This window comes from Colletotrichum lupini, chromosome 2 (assembly GCF_023278565.1).
Source record: "Colletotrichum lupini chromosome 2, complete sequence".
In the NCBI taxonomy this organism is placed as follows: domain Eukaryota; kingdom Fungi; phylum Ascomycota; class Sordariomycetes; order Glomerellales; family Glomerellaceae; genus Colletotrichum; species Colletotrichum lupini.
This window is the reverse complement of record NC_064675.1, coordinates 5,539,283-5,554,434: the sequence shown is the minus strand read 5'-3', so window position 1 is coordinate 5,554,434 and position 15,152 is coordinate 5,539,283. Positions and strand designations below refer to the sequence as shown.

At 55.1% G+C, this 15,152-nt stretch overlaps 4 protein-coding genes across 4 annotated transcripts; 2 read left to right on the top strand and 2 right to left on the bottom strand.

The window, feature by feature from the left end:
- Positions 1-871: 871 nt before the first annotated feature.
- On the top strand, positions 872-3,260 carry CLUP02_04000 (uncharacterized protein; the record flags this gene model as incomplete). The annotated part of the gene is made up of 3 exons (XM_049283017.1): positions 872-1,219; positions 1,362-3,023; positions 3,072-3,260. 3 exons carry the CDS (start codon positions 872-874, stop codon positions 3,258-3,260), a joined length of 2,199 nt encoding a protein of 732 aa, XP_049140160.1.
- A 1,507-nt stretch (positions 3,261-4,767) lies between these two features.
- Positions 4,768-7,517, bottom strand: CLUP02_03999 (uncharacterized protein; the record flags this gene model as incomplete). Its single annotated transcript, XM_049283016.1, has 4 exons — positions 4,768-5,650; positions 5,704-6,683; positions 6,757-6,823; positions 6,967-7,517. The coding sequence occupies 4 exons, from the start codon at positions 7,515-7,517 to the stop codon at positions 4,768-4,770; spliced, it is 2,481 nt and encodes an 826-aa protein (XP_049140159.1).
- A 2,748-nt stretch (positions 7,518-10,265) lies between these two features.
- On the top strand, positions 10,266-12,286 carry CLUP02_03998 (FAD linked oxidase domain-containing protein; the record flags this gene model as incomplete). Its single annotated transcript, XM_049283015.1, has 2 exons — positions 10,266-11,897; positions 12,254-12,286. The coding sequence occupies 2 exons, from the start codon at positions 10,266-10,268 to the stop codon at positions 12,284-12,286; spliced, it is 1,665 nt and encodes a 554-aa protein (XP_049140158.1).
- A 799-nt stretch (positions 12,287-13,085) lies between these two features.
- Positions 13,086-15,130, bottom strand: CLUP02_03997 (uncharacterized protein; the record flags this gene model as incomplete). Its single annotated transcript, XM_049283014.1, has 10 exons — positions 13,086-13,163; positions 13,198-13,329; positions 13,395-13,547; positions 13,603-13,740; positions 13,842-14,013; positions 14,061-14,236; positions 14,358-14,514; positions 14,576-14,632; positions 14,702-14,877; positions 14,942-15,130. 10 exons carry the CDS (start codon positions 15,128-15,130, stop codon positions 13,086-13,088), a joined length of 1,428 nt encoding a protein of 475 aa, XP_049140157.1.
- Between the last annotated feature and the right edge of the window lie 22 nt (positions 15,131-15,152).

The window sequence follows — 15,152 nt, the reverse complement described above, 5'->3', positions numbered from 1 at the left end:
CCATCGAGGGGCATCTTCAGCGGACCTTCGGCTACTCAACGATCCCGTCGCAACCCGTCCGGGTTGCTGCCATGGATAATACGCCCAACATTGATGACATTCCGAGGCACCATTTATGCTTCGGAACAAGGTACGTTGTGCAAGGTACTAGAATGGGCCCATCACTGATTGGAATCCAGGAATCAAGACCAAGCCCCAAAGTACAGAGTACAGAGCATTCGTACCTACCTACATTAAGGTAGCTACAGTTGCTATCAGGCCCTGAGGCTAAGACATCCGCTGTCAGTCCTCCTCGTGCCCCCCAGCACATGCATGCACTGAAGGTCGGATCCGTCTGCAGATGACACCTGTGGGCTTCCAATAAAACTTGAGCGGGGGCATGGCGGGAGCTACCTTGTCAACTTGTCTTCCTTACCGACCATAGCTGGCATGCTCGGTTGGTTACCTGCGTTACCTTCCTTTCACGGGAACGGCCTATTCTCAAGCTGCTCAAAGACCAACAATCCTCAAAACCTCATTGCTCTCTCGCCCCGTCCTCGCCCTCTTCTTTGCTTTGCGCTGGCACAAGGCACCCCGTGCACCCATCTACGGCACTGACATCATTTTGTTAGAGATGCGAATAGAAACATAGCTGCCATCTTGGGCCATCTTACGAGCCATCATCCCTGTTCTCCTACTCCATTTATGGCATAAATCTGTCCCGCGTGCTACAACCAGGGATCTCTTTCCTCTGATATCGGGTTTCAAGATCGCTTCCACTACTTAATGCCGCCTTGACAACATCAGACCAGGTACGTTTGCTTGTCAGCCCCAAGTCGGCGCCTGAAAATCCCTTCTTTTTCATCTCCACGAAGTCAAACTGACCAAGGAAATGGCTTCCAGCATCGTCGAAACTATGGCGTCAACCGGCCCCTCCAAATCCCCAGCAGCTCGTCCAAATACGATACGGGCGCCTTCCTTCACTCGCCAGAGCGAAGACAGCGATCCTCTCCGAGTCCCGAAACGAGCTCAAACATTCCAGAATGGGACTGCGGCCGACCCGTTGACGACGACGACAACAACGACGACGACGACCGTAGCCAGCAAGGTCCAGCAGAAGCCAGCAGACGAGCCCGAGGGCCCTGATGCTTTCGAGACTGCTGGAAGGCCGTCAACAGATAACGACGATGGGTTCGACGGCAGAGGCTCTGTGGACCTGGGTGAGCTTCCAATTGAACTAGTTAGTCTGACTGACAGGTATGGCGCACCATCCTCTTTCGGCTTCACGTCATTTACTGACCGCGGATAGCTTCGTCGAGACTCTCAGCTCGAAAAGTCATCCCGCGCCTTTGACCATTGACAATGTTTCTGCATTATTCCAGAGTTTCTACGAAACCGCATCCACACACGTCAACACACATATCTCTAGTCTGATCACACGGCATAATCGGGATGCATCGCCTGCGCCGTCCGCGTCATCCAAGGTCTCCACAGCTAGCAGGCTTCGAGCCAAGGCGGCTTCCCTCGGAAGCAAGGATAAACCCAAAAATCTCCCCAAACCAGAGCCGGAGCAGCAGATGATTACTGCCGAAGAACTCGCCAACAAGAAGAAGGCGCGGAAAGCAATCGAAGCCAAGCGTGGCATCATCGAGGAGGCAGTGGAGCGCAGGCTGTGCGAAGGTATCTACGACAAGATCTACCGCCACAAGAGCACCCAGGACGAAGCGCAGGATTCAAAGCTGCGATCAAAGACCGCAGCACTCGCGCTGGTCGGCATTGGACCGGCCGACCTGGGAATCGATCTTGGCGACGATGCATCTCAGACACCCGAAGCCGCTGCGGAAAAGGTTGAAGAGATCAAGAAATCGCTTGAGCAGGCTAGAAGAGACTTGATTCTCATGAATGAGAAGCGATACCCGCTCGGTAAGGTACACCACTTGAAAGCGGCACACAAGGATATTGTCGAGACTCTGGCGCAATTCCACCCGTCTGCATCCGCAGATGAGATTATGCCTATGCTCATCTTCACCCTCATCACGCTTCCTCCTGAACATCTCAACGTTATTAGCGACCTGCACTTTATTCAGCACTTTAGATGGGAGCCGAAATTGACGGGCGAGGCCGCATACTGCTTGACGAATTTAGAAGCAGCCATCAGCTTTTTGGAGACGGTCGATCTGTCTACACTGAGGGCCGATGAGTTGCCCCAAGGTCCTGCCAGAGGTATCAGCCAGCCGGGCACTCCGCGGGCTGAGACATTCCCTCCGGCGTTCCCGCCTGGACTGACGGTAACGGCGGATCCTTCGGTGGAGACCGACTCTGGCAATGCCACGCCAACGAGACCGCCTGCGTCGCCTTCCGCATCGGCCGGGCTGCGTGCTGCGGTTCAAGCTCGGAATAGAAGACTGAGCGAGCTCGTCAACACGCCTGCTCAGGCCATTGGTGCCGCAAGTGACGCCGTGCTCAACACAGCCGATCAGCATATAAAGACGATCTCGACTAGTTTGGGTGATAGCTACAAGTTCTTGGTCGGCAAGTTGCGCGAGACACAGGGCACTCCCACCGAATCAGGCCAGGGGCTCGTCGTGCCCAAGACGCTCGATGATGCTCGAAAGCTGATGAGCACCCCGCCTCCTGAGGAGGAAGGGTCCGTCAGCGGTGCCAGCTCGGTTCATGGCACAGAAGAGGCCGAATCTACTCGCCGGCCCCCGGTCCGCGAGGATAAGGTGCTCAACCTCATCGGTGGACGCAAAGTCAGTCGAGACCATAGCGCAGATAGCTCGCGAAGCGTCAACAGCTCGAGGAAGGTGCTCTTTGCCAAAGAAGGGGAGAAAGATCTGCCGACGCCATCTCCTGGAAACGCAACCAACCCTCTGGACTCAGTGAGGAACTTTGGCAATTCGTTCTCCAGGTTCTCCGGTATGAGCATGATCAGAGGTCTGAGCCGGACCGCATCCACGCCCATTGCGGCGAAGGAAGTACCTAAAGATATGACCAAGGATGGCCCGGCTACCAAGGTAGCTGACGGCGGCGACCTTGCAAGCGTACGTACTTTGATCTCCAACATTAACACCATGTACTGACTTTCGCAGGCTTTCCCTGATATTGCAGCTGCATTGCCGCCCAAGCAGATACCAAAGATCAGCCCGCCGAACAAGCGCTTCATGGAGATGCAGAACCCCGGCGACCTGAAGATTGGCGAGGTTCTCGAATTGCTGCGCGACTACCGACGGCTGGCTACTACACTCAAGGACATGGGGGCCTTTGAGGGGTCCAAGTGACGAAACGAGAGAGGTGGTTAGAAGAAACGTGAAGAGATAAGATACGGCCTAGACAAAGCTTGCTGCACTCATTTGTAGGATTCCTGTGGGATATGGATAAGCATACTGGACAATGGCGTTTTGATTTTTTATATTACTGTCTTCTGCAAACAAAAGTCTGGCAAGCCATGTGAGTACGGTTGTGCCAGAGCTCGACGTCCTATCAAGCAGGGGGAGAGGAGGCAACTGGGACTTGGAGGGTCGTGTTCGAGAGCAGGCCGAATACACGCACAAAGAGGTACAAATATACACACACACTACACAATGGAAAAGAGATATTCCACGTGGGACCGTCTGCGGGAAGTTTCTGCAAGGCACCGGTTATTTTGACTACTAATGCCGTCGGACTAAATTGACTGTGTGTTTCTGCTAGCCACGACTTTTGTGATCCCAACTCAGTCTAGCTGACTCCTTCCTCCGCCGCGATACCAGCGAAATGAGCGATTCATACAGTCGCATTTGACGGTACCCTCTCGAAGTAAACTGGATAGGCATAATTAACCGTTGCGATTGAAGTAGGCTGGAAGTATAAGAGCACTGGCTGGCGCTGGCAGACCGTCGAAACAGCCAGACGACAGAGTGAACATGGACCAGTGCCTCTGTCAAAGTGAAGATGGCGAGAGAATGAGGCGAGCGTATCCCATCACAATGCTAGATTGCGTCAAAAACAACGTGTAACATGCTTTTCTAAGCGGCAGCAACAAACCCACATGTCTATCCGACCTTATTTCTCTCCTATCCGCCCATGAATAGTTTCAAAGTAGAGCGGAAAGGTAAACCGGAATGTCAACTTACGAAGGCATCCAACAAAGTACAACGAAACGCATGGTGCTGCTCGGATCAGAGTCCCGAATCAAGCAACCTGCCCCGCCAAGCGCAACGACGCTTCTCGACCCCGACCCCGCGAAAGGAAATCAAGCGCGAAAGTCACGGCCGGCTCTTGACAAAACGGAGATCGTCGGCGAACACGCGCGATATATACCAAGTCGGCATGCCAAGATGAGATGGACTTCACAGTGGTCGCGGTGTATCACATAATCATACATGGACGGATATGGGACGGAAACGTCCATGATGTATTTTATCGTCTTTGAAGATTTGGTTTTATTTTTCTCTGCTTTGCCTTGCTTTGCCTGCCTGCCTGCCTGCTCGCTTGATGGGGTGCCGTTATAGTTAAAAGTGGAATAAAAGGAAATTTGCCTGGTGTGGGTTGTGTTTTTGCGAGAGAGAGAAGAGAAGAAGCCTGCCCACCCCCGTTCTGCCGTTGAACCCTTCAACCCGTCCCCTATCGAACCCGACCATGGCCTGCGGCTGCGGAGGTGGTTTCTCGTGTGTTGGTGTTGGTTTTTTCATGTTTTACTATTTTGCGTTCCTGCAAAATTTGTCCTTTTCCCACCTTTTTGTTCTTGTTTTTTTAGTTTTATTTGAATTTTACTTCTTTTTCATATGTACTGCCTTCTCGTATCCCTCAATGGTTCCCGTTCATCTTGGACTCCTTGGGCGGCAACATACTAGTACGGTTCGTGCGCTCCTGCAAGACGCCGCTGGGCACGCCCGCCCCGGCGCCCCCCTTCTCGTCGCTGATGAGCTTGTCCATGAACGCAATGTAATCGTACTGCGGCATGCCCCTATCCTCAGAGGTATCGGGCCCGTTGTGCGGCGGGATGATCTCAATGAGCTTGTCAATGACCTCGTCGGGCACGAGGGAGTGGCGGAGGTCCATCTCGGTGACGTAGGGCTTCCCGTCGGCGACCTCGCGGAAGGACTGGAAGACCTGCTCGGCGGTATTCTGGTCCTCGGTGACGTCGACCATGAAGCGGATAAACTGCTCAAACGTGACGTGGTCGCGGCCGTGTGACGTGTCCATGAAGTAGTCGTGCATCTCGTCCTCGGAGAAGACGAGGCCCAAGGAGGCGAGGGCGGCGCTGAACTCGAGCTCCTGGAGCGAGTTGGTGTCGTCGCGGTCAAAGTGGCGGAAGACGGACTCGAACTCCTCGAGCTGGATGGGCGTGAGGTTGGTCATGTTGCGGGCGACCATTTGGTTGTCGAGGAAGGCGAGCTTCTTCTGCACCGACGACTTGACGAGGCTGTGCTCGTAGACGAGCTCGTCGTAGGTGTAGATTGTGAAGTCGTTCTCCTCAATGTTGGCCTCTTGGCACTTGGCGTCCACGGCGGCGATGGTATCGAGGTACTTGTCCAGTGGCGGCAGGTTGTCGCTGAGCTTGCGGACGTGGTGGAGCTGGTCCTCGACGTCGCCGTCCAGGCCTGAGATTGCCAGTTGCATGGTGTTCAACGCCATGGCGAAGTCGTTGGCCTTGTCGGCGAACGACTTGCGTAATGCGTTTTTGATGCTGCCAAAGGGTTAGTACTAGAATACGCAAGATCGCATACAGGGGACACTCACTCTCTGATGGTCTCGTTGATCAACTGCGCCCTCTTCATCTCCGTTTGTGACAAGCCGGCCCAGTCCTTCTCCATCGTCTCGAGGGACAACTCTGGTGGAGGGTCATACGGCCGCAGTCTGTATGTGCCCAGCTTCGTCTTGATGTTGCCTAGCAGAGTGGCAAGCTCGCTCTTTTCAGCAACCCAGTCTCTCTTCTTCCCTCGCTTGTACGCCGCAAACTCGTTCGCCTGGGCCTTTGCGTCGGCGTATGTGCCCTCAAACTTGGCCTGCTGCCACTTTTCAATCTGCTCCTTGATCTGCCTCAGAAGCTCCCTCATCCGCCTTTCGTACGCGCTTTGCATATCCCAGGCGCCGGCCATGTTGTTCACAAACTTTTCTACACGGCGGCCTGCGTTTTCCACCTTTTCCATTTGAGAAAAGGCGTGGAACCAGTAGGCGATGTACGTCATCAGCGACCTCTCATCAGGCTTTGCAACGTCGCACACATCCTCAACATCCAACAACTTGGGAATGCCAATCTCCTTGTGCGCAATGTCGAAGGCCATCTGCATGTTGCCGCGGCGGTCCGACTTGTCTAGCGCGTCGTAGTCGATCAGATCTGGTCTGTGAATATCCAACAGGGCGCAAAAGGCGAGTCCGTCGTTCCAGCTGCCGCTGAAGTCGCGGACGTCCACTTCGTCGTAGCAGGCCGTCTTTCTTTGACACCACAGCAGCAGTCCCTCCTTGGCCGTCATGCCCTCTTCGTTGATGTCGCTAATGGTGAAGCGCAGAATGAGCGTCCATATCAGGCCGAGAATGATCTTTCTGTTTCCGTCGACGACATCCTCGGCACCAATGTTGGTCATTTGGATGCCGCGGCCCTTGATGAAGTCGAGGGCCGTGTTTGCATTTTCGAATCGTTGTACGCGAAGTTTCGGCTTGGACGCATAGCGTCCGAGGGTATCGTTGGATAGACATTCTAGCAAGTGGATGAGGAGGACCTGTTGTTGGGCGAAGAATTCTGTAAGCCAAGCGAACCCCGCAGACCAGTGGAAAAATAGGGGTCCAACTTACACCGTCACTCAAATCAGTCACGAGATCTTTTACTTCGAGCGATCGAGCCTCCAATTTGGTGTTCATCCTAAAGTAAAAAGAAACGCAAAAGTCAGTTCATGATCGTTGTAGCACCCAGCAGATAAACTGCCAGGTTGGGGGTGGGGGAGGGTGAGTGGTTGTCGATGTTCCGCTGTCCCTCCCGCAAAGACTTGATGGGGTCCGTCGTACCATTTTGTAAAGGTCTTTTGCTGGACCGTGATCCATTTCTGCTGTTCCGCAAAAGCCATCCTCGTCAGGCCTTGATCATGCGGCGGCTCGACGGCGGCGAGGGCGGATGCGGGCGAGGAGCCTGTGGCGGAACGGAATCGGTTCTTCTTGGCTACGCTGCTCTTGCGTGCGAGTGCGAGGTTGCTGCTCCCCGATCTCTGGAGGCGGGCGGCCTGTAGCTCGGTCTTGTCTCGTCTGCTTCTCGGGCTGGGGGAGCAATTTGTGTTGGTGCTGGCTCCGCTGTCTGTACGGACGCGTGAGGCGGTAGAGGAGGCGGGGGAGGATGTGTTTTCGGACGTTGTCGAGAAGGCAGACGACAACGGGCGCTCGGCGGTGGTCGGGGTGGTAGGGGTCGTGGATGCGGGTGAAGATGTGGACGCCTGGCTGCCGGCCGAGTGGTGGTCGTGGTGTAAACAAAAGTCGGGGAATTCCTCGTTGCACCCTACGTTGCCGGGCAGATTGGCGCCCGACAGTGGGCGCGCCCCCTGAGGACGGTCGACGGTGGACGTCATTTCGGACAATTCTAGTGGCTCGCTAAGTCGATTGGCAGCGCTCGTCCGCTGCAGGCGCCGGGATTCGATAGCGACTTTGGCTTATCGATAACCACTGAACTGCCGAGAATGGCATTCGAGATCGTCGTTAATTTAAATCGAGTTGCTCTTTTGGGTTTGCGAGTCCAAGTCAGGTACAACAGATCTGGTCATGGACTCATGGACTCATGTAATCGAAGAAACAAAACAACTGACGATGCTTCAAACTGGACAGTTCAAAAAGAGACGGGACAATCAATGCATACCTACTTTGGCCGAATAGGGGGAGCCCTTCGTTGTTTAATACCATCCCGTCCACCCACACACGCGCGCACACACACACATATTATATATATACGCCATCAGACAAAGACCACCTCTTTCTTAACCCTCGCCTCAACTCAAGCAAGGTACCTTGGTTGAACAAAAAAGGGCCCAAGACAAGTACAGACGAAAGACGTCGCGCGGCCACTCACACTCACACACCCCCAGGGCATTCAGGAGAGATGCGAGGTCTCCCCCAGGCGCGCCATCGCCTCTGAAACAAGAGCCTGTCTCCCGCCGTCCCCTCTCCACTTCCCACGATCAGGATCGCTCCCCTTTCGTTGATCCCGCCGCTAAATAAATGAACCCTTCGACGAGTCGCCGGTCGAGTCTCGTCCTGTCCTCCTGGGCTCGCAAGCACCCCAAGCACTACCGTGGGGACCATTTGGCCTCGAAAGTCATCGCCCCCGGCCGCAGAGGGGTCCCCGCACACCCAACCCTCGTCCCACTCACTGTCGAAGCCACTCATGCATGCAATCATGCTTGGAGCTGATCGGCAGGGATCCCCAAGGATGCCATTGTGGCCGTGAATACCCAAATAGGGCATGCGAGCAATGTCCTATTCCCTCCATCGTCGCGGATAAGTCAGTTTGCAAGAGAAAAGGGGAGGCTCTGTGGTCATATCTTATGCTATTCGCCTGGATCCTCAACTAACCATCCCCGAGGCCCCATGGCCCTGTTCTGGTCGTCCGTCTGTCTGCCCTTCTTTGGGTTCTTTGGAACGTTCTTGCCCCTCAGCCACTCCCGAATGGGAGGGACGGAAGACCGTTGCAAACTGAATTCCTCTGACAAGTTTGCCCAACCCCGCCGCGCGTGTCACTCGCTATAGTGTACATCACCCGTCAAACCATACCTACCCCGAGCCAAGGCCGTCACAGGCTCACGGCCGCTCGTGAGTGGATGGGCGTTGAGAGGAGTGCATGAATGAGAGCCCGGTAACTCTTACGAGGATCGCGTCAAGAACATTGGACGGAGATGAGCCAGGACGGTGCAAGCCCAGATCTCTTGAAGTCTCTCAGTTTCACCACCACGCTACCTGGTACCAAAAGGGACTGAATTTCGACTGAAGTTTAGCCGCCCTGCCTGCCTGCCCAATGTCTCGTGGACTTGAGCCCCTCGCAGACCAGATGCAAGACAGGAAGGTTACTAAATGTGATCAAGTGGTCCCTTTTGGCGTGTGTGCGTCCCGGCCATGGCTCATATTGCGACACCTTCCCGGCCCTAGCCGAGACAACAGCTCGAGATGAAGAATGATGAGGCCAGGTTTTGTCCCAAGCTTGGGAGGAATTTGTAAATTGCTGGGAGCTAAGACCAGAGGGCATGTGCCATAGGACATGTAGCGCAAAGCAATTCGTTGCGCGGGTTTCCAAGGAACTACGATGTGTTCTCTGTGATACTTGGCCTTCAGATTGTCTAGTATTCCAGACAAAGGCTGAGGAGAAGAAAGATGGCTTCGCAATACGCCGTCATTCTGTGAGGATGAGACATACAGTCCGTACTCTCGGAACTCGACGTGCAAGAGCAAATGCTGGCGAGCGTCATCTTGCGAGGATTGTCCTTGTTCCTTGGTGCTACTGTGTCTCGACAGTTGCTATGGAGACGTTGCCAGATGGCAGCTCAGTTTCTGTATTGCAACAACACGATCTTGATCAATTGACTAGGTTTTGTGGTATATGAGCAGTAGTGTCGATCAGCCGTCGGAATCAATGTCAATCTGTTTACAGACATCTTCAATGATGTCGGCGTCATGGAGATGACATGGAGTAAGTATCCAAGGAATGGGTCAGTTGCGTTGATGACTAAGCACATGCCGTCAGTGAGATGAGATGAGATAACATTTGATCTTAAAAGTTTGTCGTCAAAAAGGCGTAATTCTCATGCAAATCTTCAGATATATTCAGTTCCTACTCGTCTGGTGCCGACGTTCTCATAAAGAATCGATTGCAGGCAACGTGAGCGAGGAAAACAAGGTAAGCAAGTTGCGAGGATAAAGTGGTGAGCAGCACTCTCGGTCAAACCTGCAAACTTTGCCGACGGTGAAAATTTCAATTTGGCCGAATGACATTATCGGGCCTGCTTCCCCGTAGAGAGACGGGAAGGTGCTGCAGCTACAGGCGGCTCAGCAGCACTTGTCACGCGATTGGGTTGCTAATTCCGCCAAAGCCACTGCCTGGTAGAGGAATTCCACAGGGGTTTAAGTTGATTTTAAAGCCGAAATCGGGGTTTTATCATCCAATTGTCACTGCTCGCATTTTTTCTAACCTGGAAATCATCAGGTCGCCGGAATTTCTGACGAAAAAAAAAGAACAAGAAAGACCAAAAGTCTCACGTCCCATCCCGGCTGGTCTCTTGTCCTCCTCTCCTTTCCTTGCGTCCAAATTTCCCTTCCCCTCACACAGCCACACAATGGCCTCCAGATCAAGAATCCAGCCGCTGCTCCGGACAGCGGCACGGAGGCAATCCCTCCTGCCCGCCGGTGGGCGGCGCGTTTTGCGGCAATCCACGGCTCCGGCCGGCGCCGCCGTCGCCACCACCCGTTGCATCACGACGACGGCCGCGAGACTGGCGGACGGGGGCGGTCTGAAGGAAATCAAGCTCACATCAGCCGCCTACCCGGACATCAAGCGGGACATCCGCTTCGCCGCGGTGACGGACGCCCACGTCGCCTACTTCAAGGACCTCCTCGGCCCCTCTGGCGTCGTCGACGGCGTGTCCACCGAGGCCGCCGACGACCTGGCCGCCTTCAACGAGGACTGGCTGCGCAAGTACCGCGGCGAGTCGCGCCTCGTCGTCAAGCCCGCCTCCACGGAGGAGGTGAGCAAGATCCTGGCCTACTGCAACGAGCAGAAGCTGGCCGTCGTGCCCCAGGGCGGCAACACGGGTCTCGTCGGCGGTTCGGTCCCCGTCTTTGACGAGATCGTCATCAACATGAGCCGCATGAACAAGATCCGCTCCTTTGACGACGTCAGCGGCACCCTCGTCGTCGACGCCGGCGTCATCCTCGAGACCGCGGACAGCTACCTCGCCGACAAGGGCTACATCTTCCCCCTCGACTTGGGAGCCAAGGGCTCCTGCCACGTCGGCGGCAACGTCGCCACCAACGCCGGCGGGCTACGCCTGCTCCGCTACGGCAGCCTGCACGGCAACGTCCTCGGCCTCGAGGCCGTGCTGCCCGACGGCACCGTCGTCGACGACCTGTGCACCCTGCGCAAGAACAACACGGGCTACGACCTCAAGCAGCTCTTCATCGGCGGCGAGGGCACCATCGGCATCATCACCAAGGCCTCCGTCATCTGCCCGCAGCGCTCGAAAGCCGTCAACGTCGCCTTCTTCGGCCTCGAGTCGTACGAAAAGGCCCAGCAGGCCTTCAAGGCCGCAAAGGGACAGCTCGGCGAGATCCTCTCCGCCTTTGAGCTCATGGACGGCCGCAGCCAGGACCTCGTCCATGCCGTGCGCGGGAACAAGCGGCCCCTCGAGGGCGACACCCACCCGTTCTACTGCCTCGTCGAGACGTCCGGCTCCAACGGCGACCACGACTACGAGAAGCTCGAGGGCTTCCTCGAGCACGTGATGTCCAACGACATCGTCTCGGACGGCGTGCTCGCGCAGGACGAGACGCAGCTCAAGGCGCTCTGGGGCTGGCGCGAGGGGATCCCAGAGTGCCTGGGCCACTGGGGCGGCACCTACAAGTACGACGTGTCGATCCCCCTGAAGGACCTCTACCTGCTCGTCGAGGACACAAAGGCCAAGATGGAGGAGGCCGGGCTCGTGGGCGACACGGACGAGTTCCCGGCCATCGGGGTCGTCGGGTACGGCCACATGGGCGACTCGAACCTGCACCTCAACGTCGCCGTGAGGCGGTACGACAAGCGCATCGAAAAGGTCCTCGAGCCGTTCGTGTACGAGTGGATCCAGGCGCGCAACGGCAGCATCAGCGCCGAGCACGGCCTGGGCGTGGCCAAGAAGAACTTCATCGGTTACAGCCGTAACGAGACCATGGTCGGCCTCATGAAGCAGATTAAGAACCTCTATGACCCGGTAAGTTTTTACCTTTGCCTTCTGTCCTGCCTGTCGCCTTACGGCTGCCTTCCTCGTCGTATTCTTCTTCTCTCTCTTCCCCCGCTTGCTTTCCCCTTCCCATCTGGTCATCAAAAATCTCACTCTTACTTCCACCCCTGTCTGGTTTCTCTCTCTCTTCTCACACCGACAACAACGTTGCGTCACGTTTCTCTCTTACGTCCCCCATGCAACCTCCCCCCACCCCACACCGTGACCGGCACCCCGGGGAACGGGTTCCTCCATCACACACTATACACTCAACATAATCCCCCATATCACGGGGTTTCTCCCGTCTGCCTGGCGCCTGGAAGGAATGCTGACGTTGAACCAATTAGAACGGCATCATGAACCCATACAAGTACATCTAAAGGAAGCGCCAAGATTTACGATTCCCCCCCCCATCCACATCCATCTCTGGACGGAGTCATAGGGAAAGAGACAGCGAGGGGGGCAACAGCGGCAGTGAAATCTTGAACATAGCCTAGGATAGCCGGACCTAAGTCCGCCGTTCCCCCGCGTAAGATCGGGTTTGTTGCGTGCGGGTGGGTTGGAAAAGGCACACTTAGGCTATGGTCACCTTTTTTCGGTGTGTGAGAGTGTGTGTGTGACTGACCTAGGCAATCACACTGCCCACATCATCCCACTCATCTACACCCACCACACCTCGTTTTCCCCTCGTCTTTGCTCTTCCACCCTCCGTCTCATCCATACGAGCAACCGAGTTTTTCTTGCTTTGTAATAACGAAAGCAAAAAACTTTTTTCTGTCTTGTCGTAAAAAAAAAAAAAAAAAAGTGACGACAAGTTGTAAAACGCCCCCTAGCCAGATTTCGTTGTGTAGTAGGGAAAGACATGCTTCCTAATCCGGACATATCTTGAGATCTGTCCTGGTATGTCTCACCTGGCGGGCGGTGCGGAGAAGACAAGAGACAGGATCATTCTTTTTAGGGTTGTTCAAACTAGTTAGGATATCATCACATCAATGTACTTCATAATACCAAAAAAAAAAACCGGGAGTTCACACCAACGGTAACCGATGTGAGCCAATGCCAATTCTCTCGGAGAGGGGGAGGAAGGGGTCGGTGTGTACAGTGTCTCGTGGTAGGCCTCCCTCTACTCCGATCCCTCTCAATATCTCGCCAAGAGGATCTAATACCTCACTTCCCATCTCAGATCGGATGTTTTTGAGCGACGAGGAGCCAGCAGCAGCAGCAGGAAGCAGACGTGGTGTAAGGATAGATCAGAACCTGTCAGTTGTAAGAACAGCCCAACCTCACAGACCCTAGGCCTTTCAGCCGCAAGGCCCCCGCCAGCAGTTTTCGTCGCTTTATAGGTTGGGATTCTTGCAGGTTCCGAGCTCCGGTCCGGTTTTTCCAAGTCAGCCCCCGCAGCCTTGGATACCGGTGACTCGATCTCACAGCTCCAAGTCATCCATCATGGGGTGGGTTCCAGGTTCTTAGACTGCTAGACTGCCAGACGTGCAGCGCCCAGTAATAACCATTAGGCTGGGAAAATCCACCAAGAAAAGGTAGAAAAGAAAACGAAACGAATGGGGTGATATGCGGTACCAGGTTCGTGAAATCACCAAGAAAACGAATCGATTGGCTGAGGTACGTCCCAGCCCACCGATCCTGGAGAGGTAGGTGTTGAACTGCAACCCTCCAATGGTATGGCGTCGTCACCGACTCCCGGTCCGGTGGTCGCGGTGGTGATCATCAGAGGGTTCCGTCTCTGGGTCTCTGGGGTCTCTGGGGTCTCTGGGGTCTCTGGGGTCTCTGGGGGTGGTGGTTCGCGTGAGTCCTCAATTGCTTGGTAAACTCCCAACTGTATATCCGTAATGTAATCCGCAGACAGTAGTGTAATATGTACCCCTGTCGACTACCTTTTAACCTGGTGTATGTATGTCTCTCGGCGGCCCCCTGGACCGACCGGGCTTTCCGTGCGCCGTTTGGCTGACGGTGAGTGGTGACAGGTGCTGGCGGCCCCTGGGCACCGACAATCTCACCCCCTACCGAAGGCTGCTGTTCGCTTTGCTGCGCTCTCATTTGCTGCTTTACTTTGACGCGGCACTTGGGGAACGGCCGCACCGACGTCAGCCTCGGTGTCAGCCAATCACACCGTCCAGAGCATCCCGTCCTGCAGACTGCTCCGCCAGCCGAGGGTGGGGCTCTCTTTCGAGCAAGTCGCACCTCCGAGCCGAACCCCTGTCTGTTCGGTCTGCTACGGCATGCAGCCCTACGGGGCCTTGCCTGGAACGTGCACTCATCCGCGCGCGGGGGACAATGTTCTCATCTACCCATAGGTAGGTAGTCTCATCGGACTGGACTGAGACGGAGGGATCAGAGACGGTTGACATCAATCTTGTTTACACTTTTTATTAGCATCGATCGATAGTCTCTCTCTCTCCGTCATTCTGCCTGTCTCTGCGTGTATGTACTTACTTCCCTGCTGCGGGTGGCATTGACAGGGTGCAACGATCCCTTCTGAATGGCCGAGGCATCTCGGAGCATCTCACACATACGAATGCACACAATCGGTGCTAAATCACGCTCACTTTCCTCTTCCAGCCTGTCTCGCCCACTGATTTGCGTTCGTGGCCTTGTCTTCCAAGGTTTGGGTTTTGTAAAAAGGAATGTCCTAGATATCGGTTAGATTCCACTCCTCGTGTAAGGGGAAACGAGCAAAGATGGCCTCATCACCTTTGCTTCCACCCAACCTACTCATTCACCAGATGTTACTGGTATCGCATCTCGGCTGCAACTCACCCGGCGCAATCTACCCGCACCATGCCTGAGACCACGACAAGAACGGACATCGCATTCGTTGATCGTCTCGGGGCCGCCTGACTGCATACCGCAGCCGCAGTCGTCTTATTCGTCCCGGGGCGAACCAGACCATGTGTGATTCCCGCGCCCTTGGTCCCGTCTCATACGTTGTCGCGGTCCACCTTCGGTAGTAAGGCTGCATCACACCATCAACTGGCTCCCGCGAGGGGGGCTTGTTTGAAGCCAAGTGTATGGCCTACCTTGGGTCCCACAGCCTCTCCGGTAATGGCCAACGTAAGAAGCTCACTGATCCGCGCCCTCCTCTCAGTCTTGGGGGCCGTTTGATGCCTGCTTCCCCCTTGCGGCTCCCCATTGTGATATATATCGACCGTCCAGTACGTCTTCTTCCCTGTTCGTCTTGACGAGAGAGTATTATCGGTTATGGTCATTCTGTCTTTGCAACAACCTGTC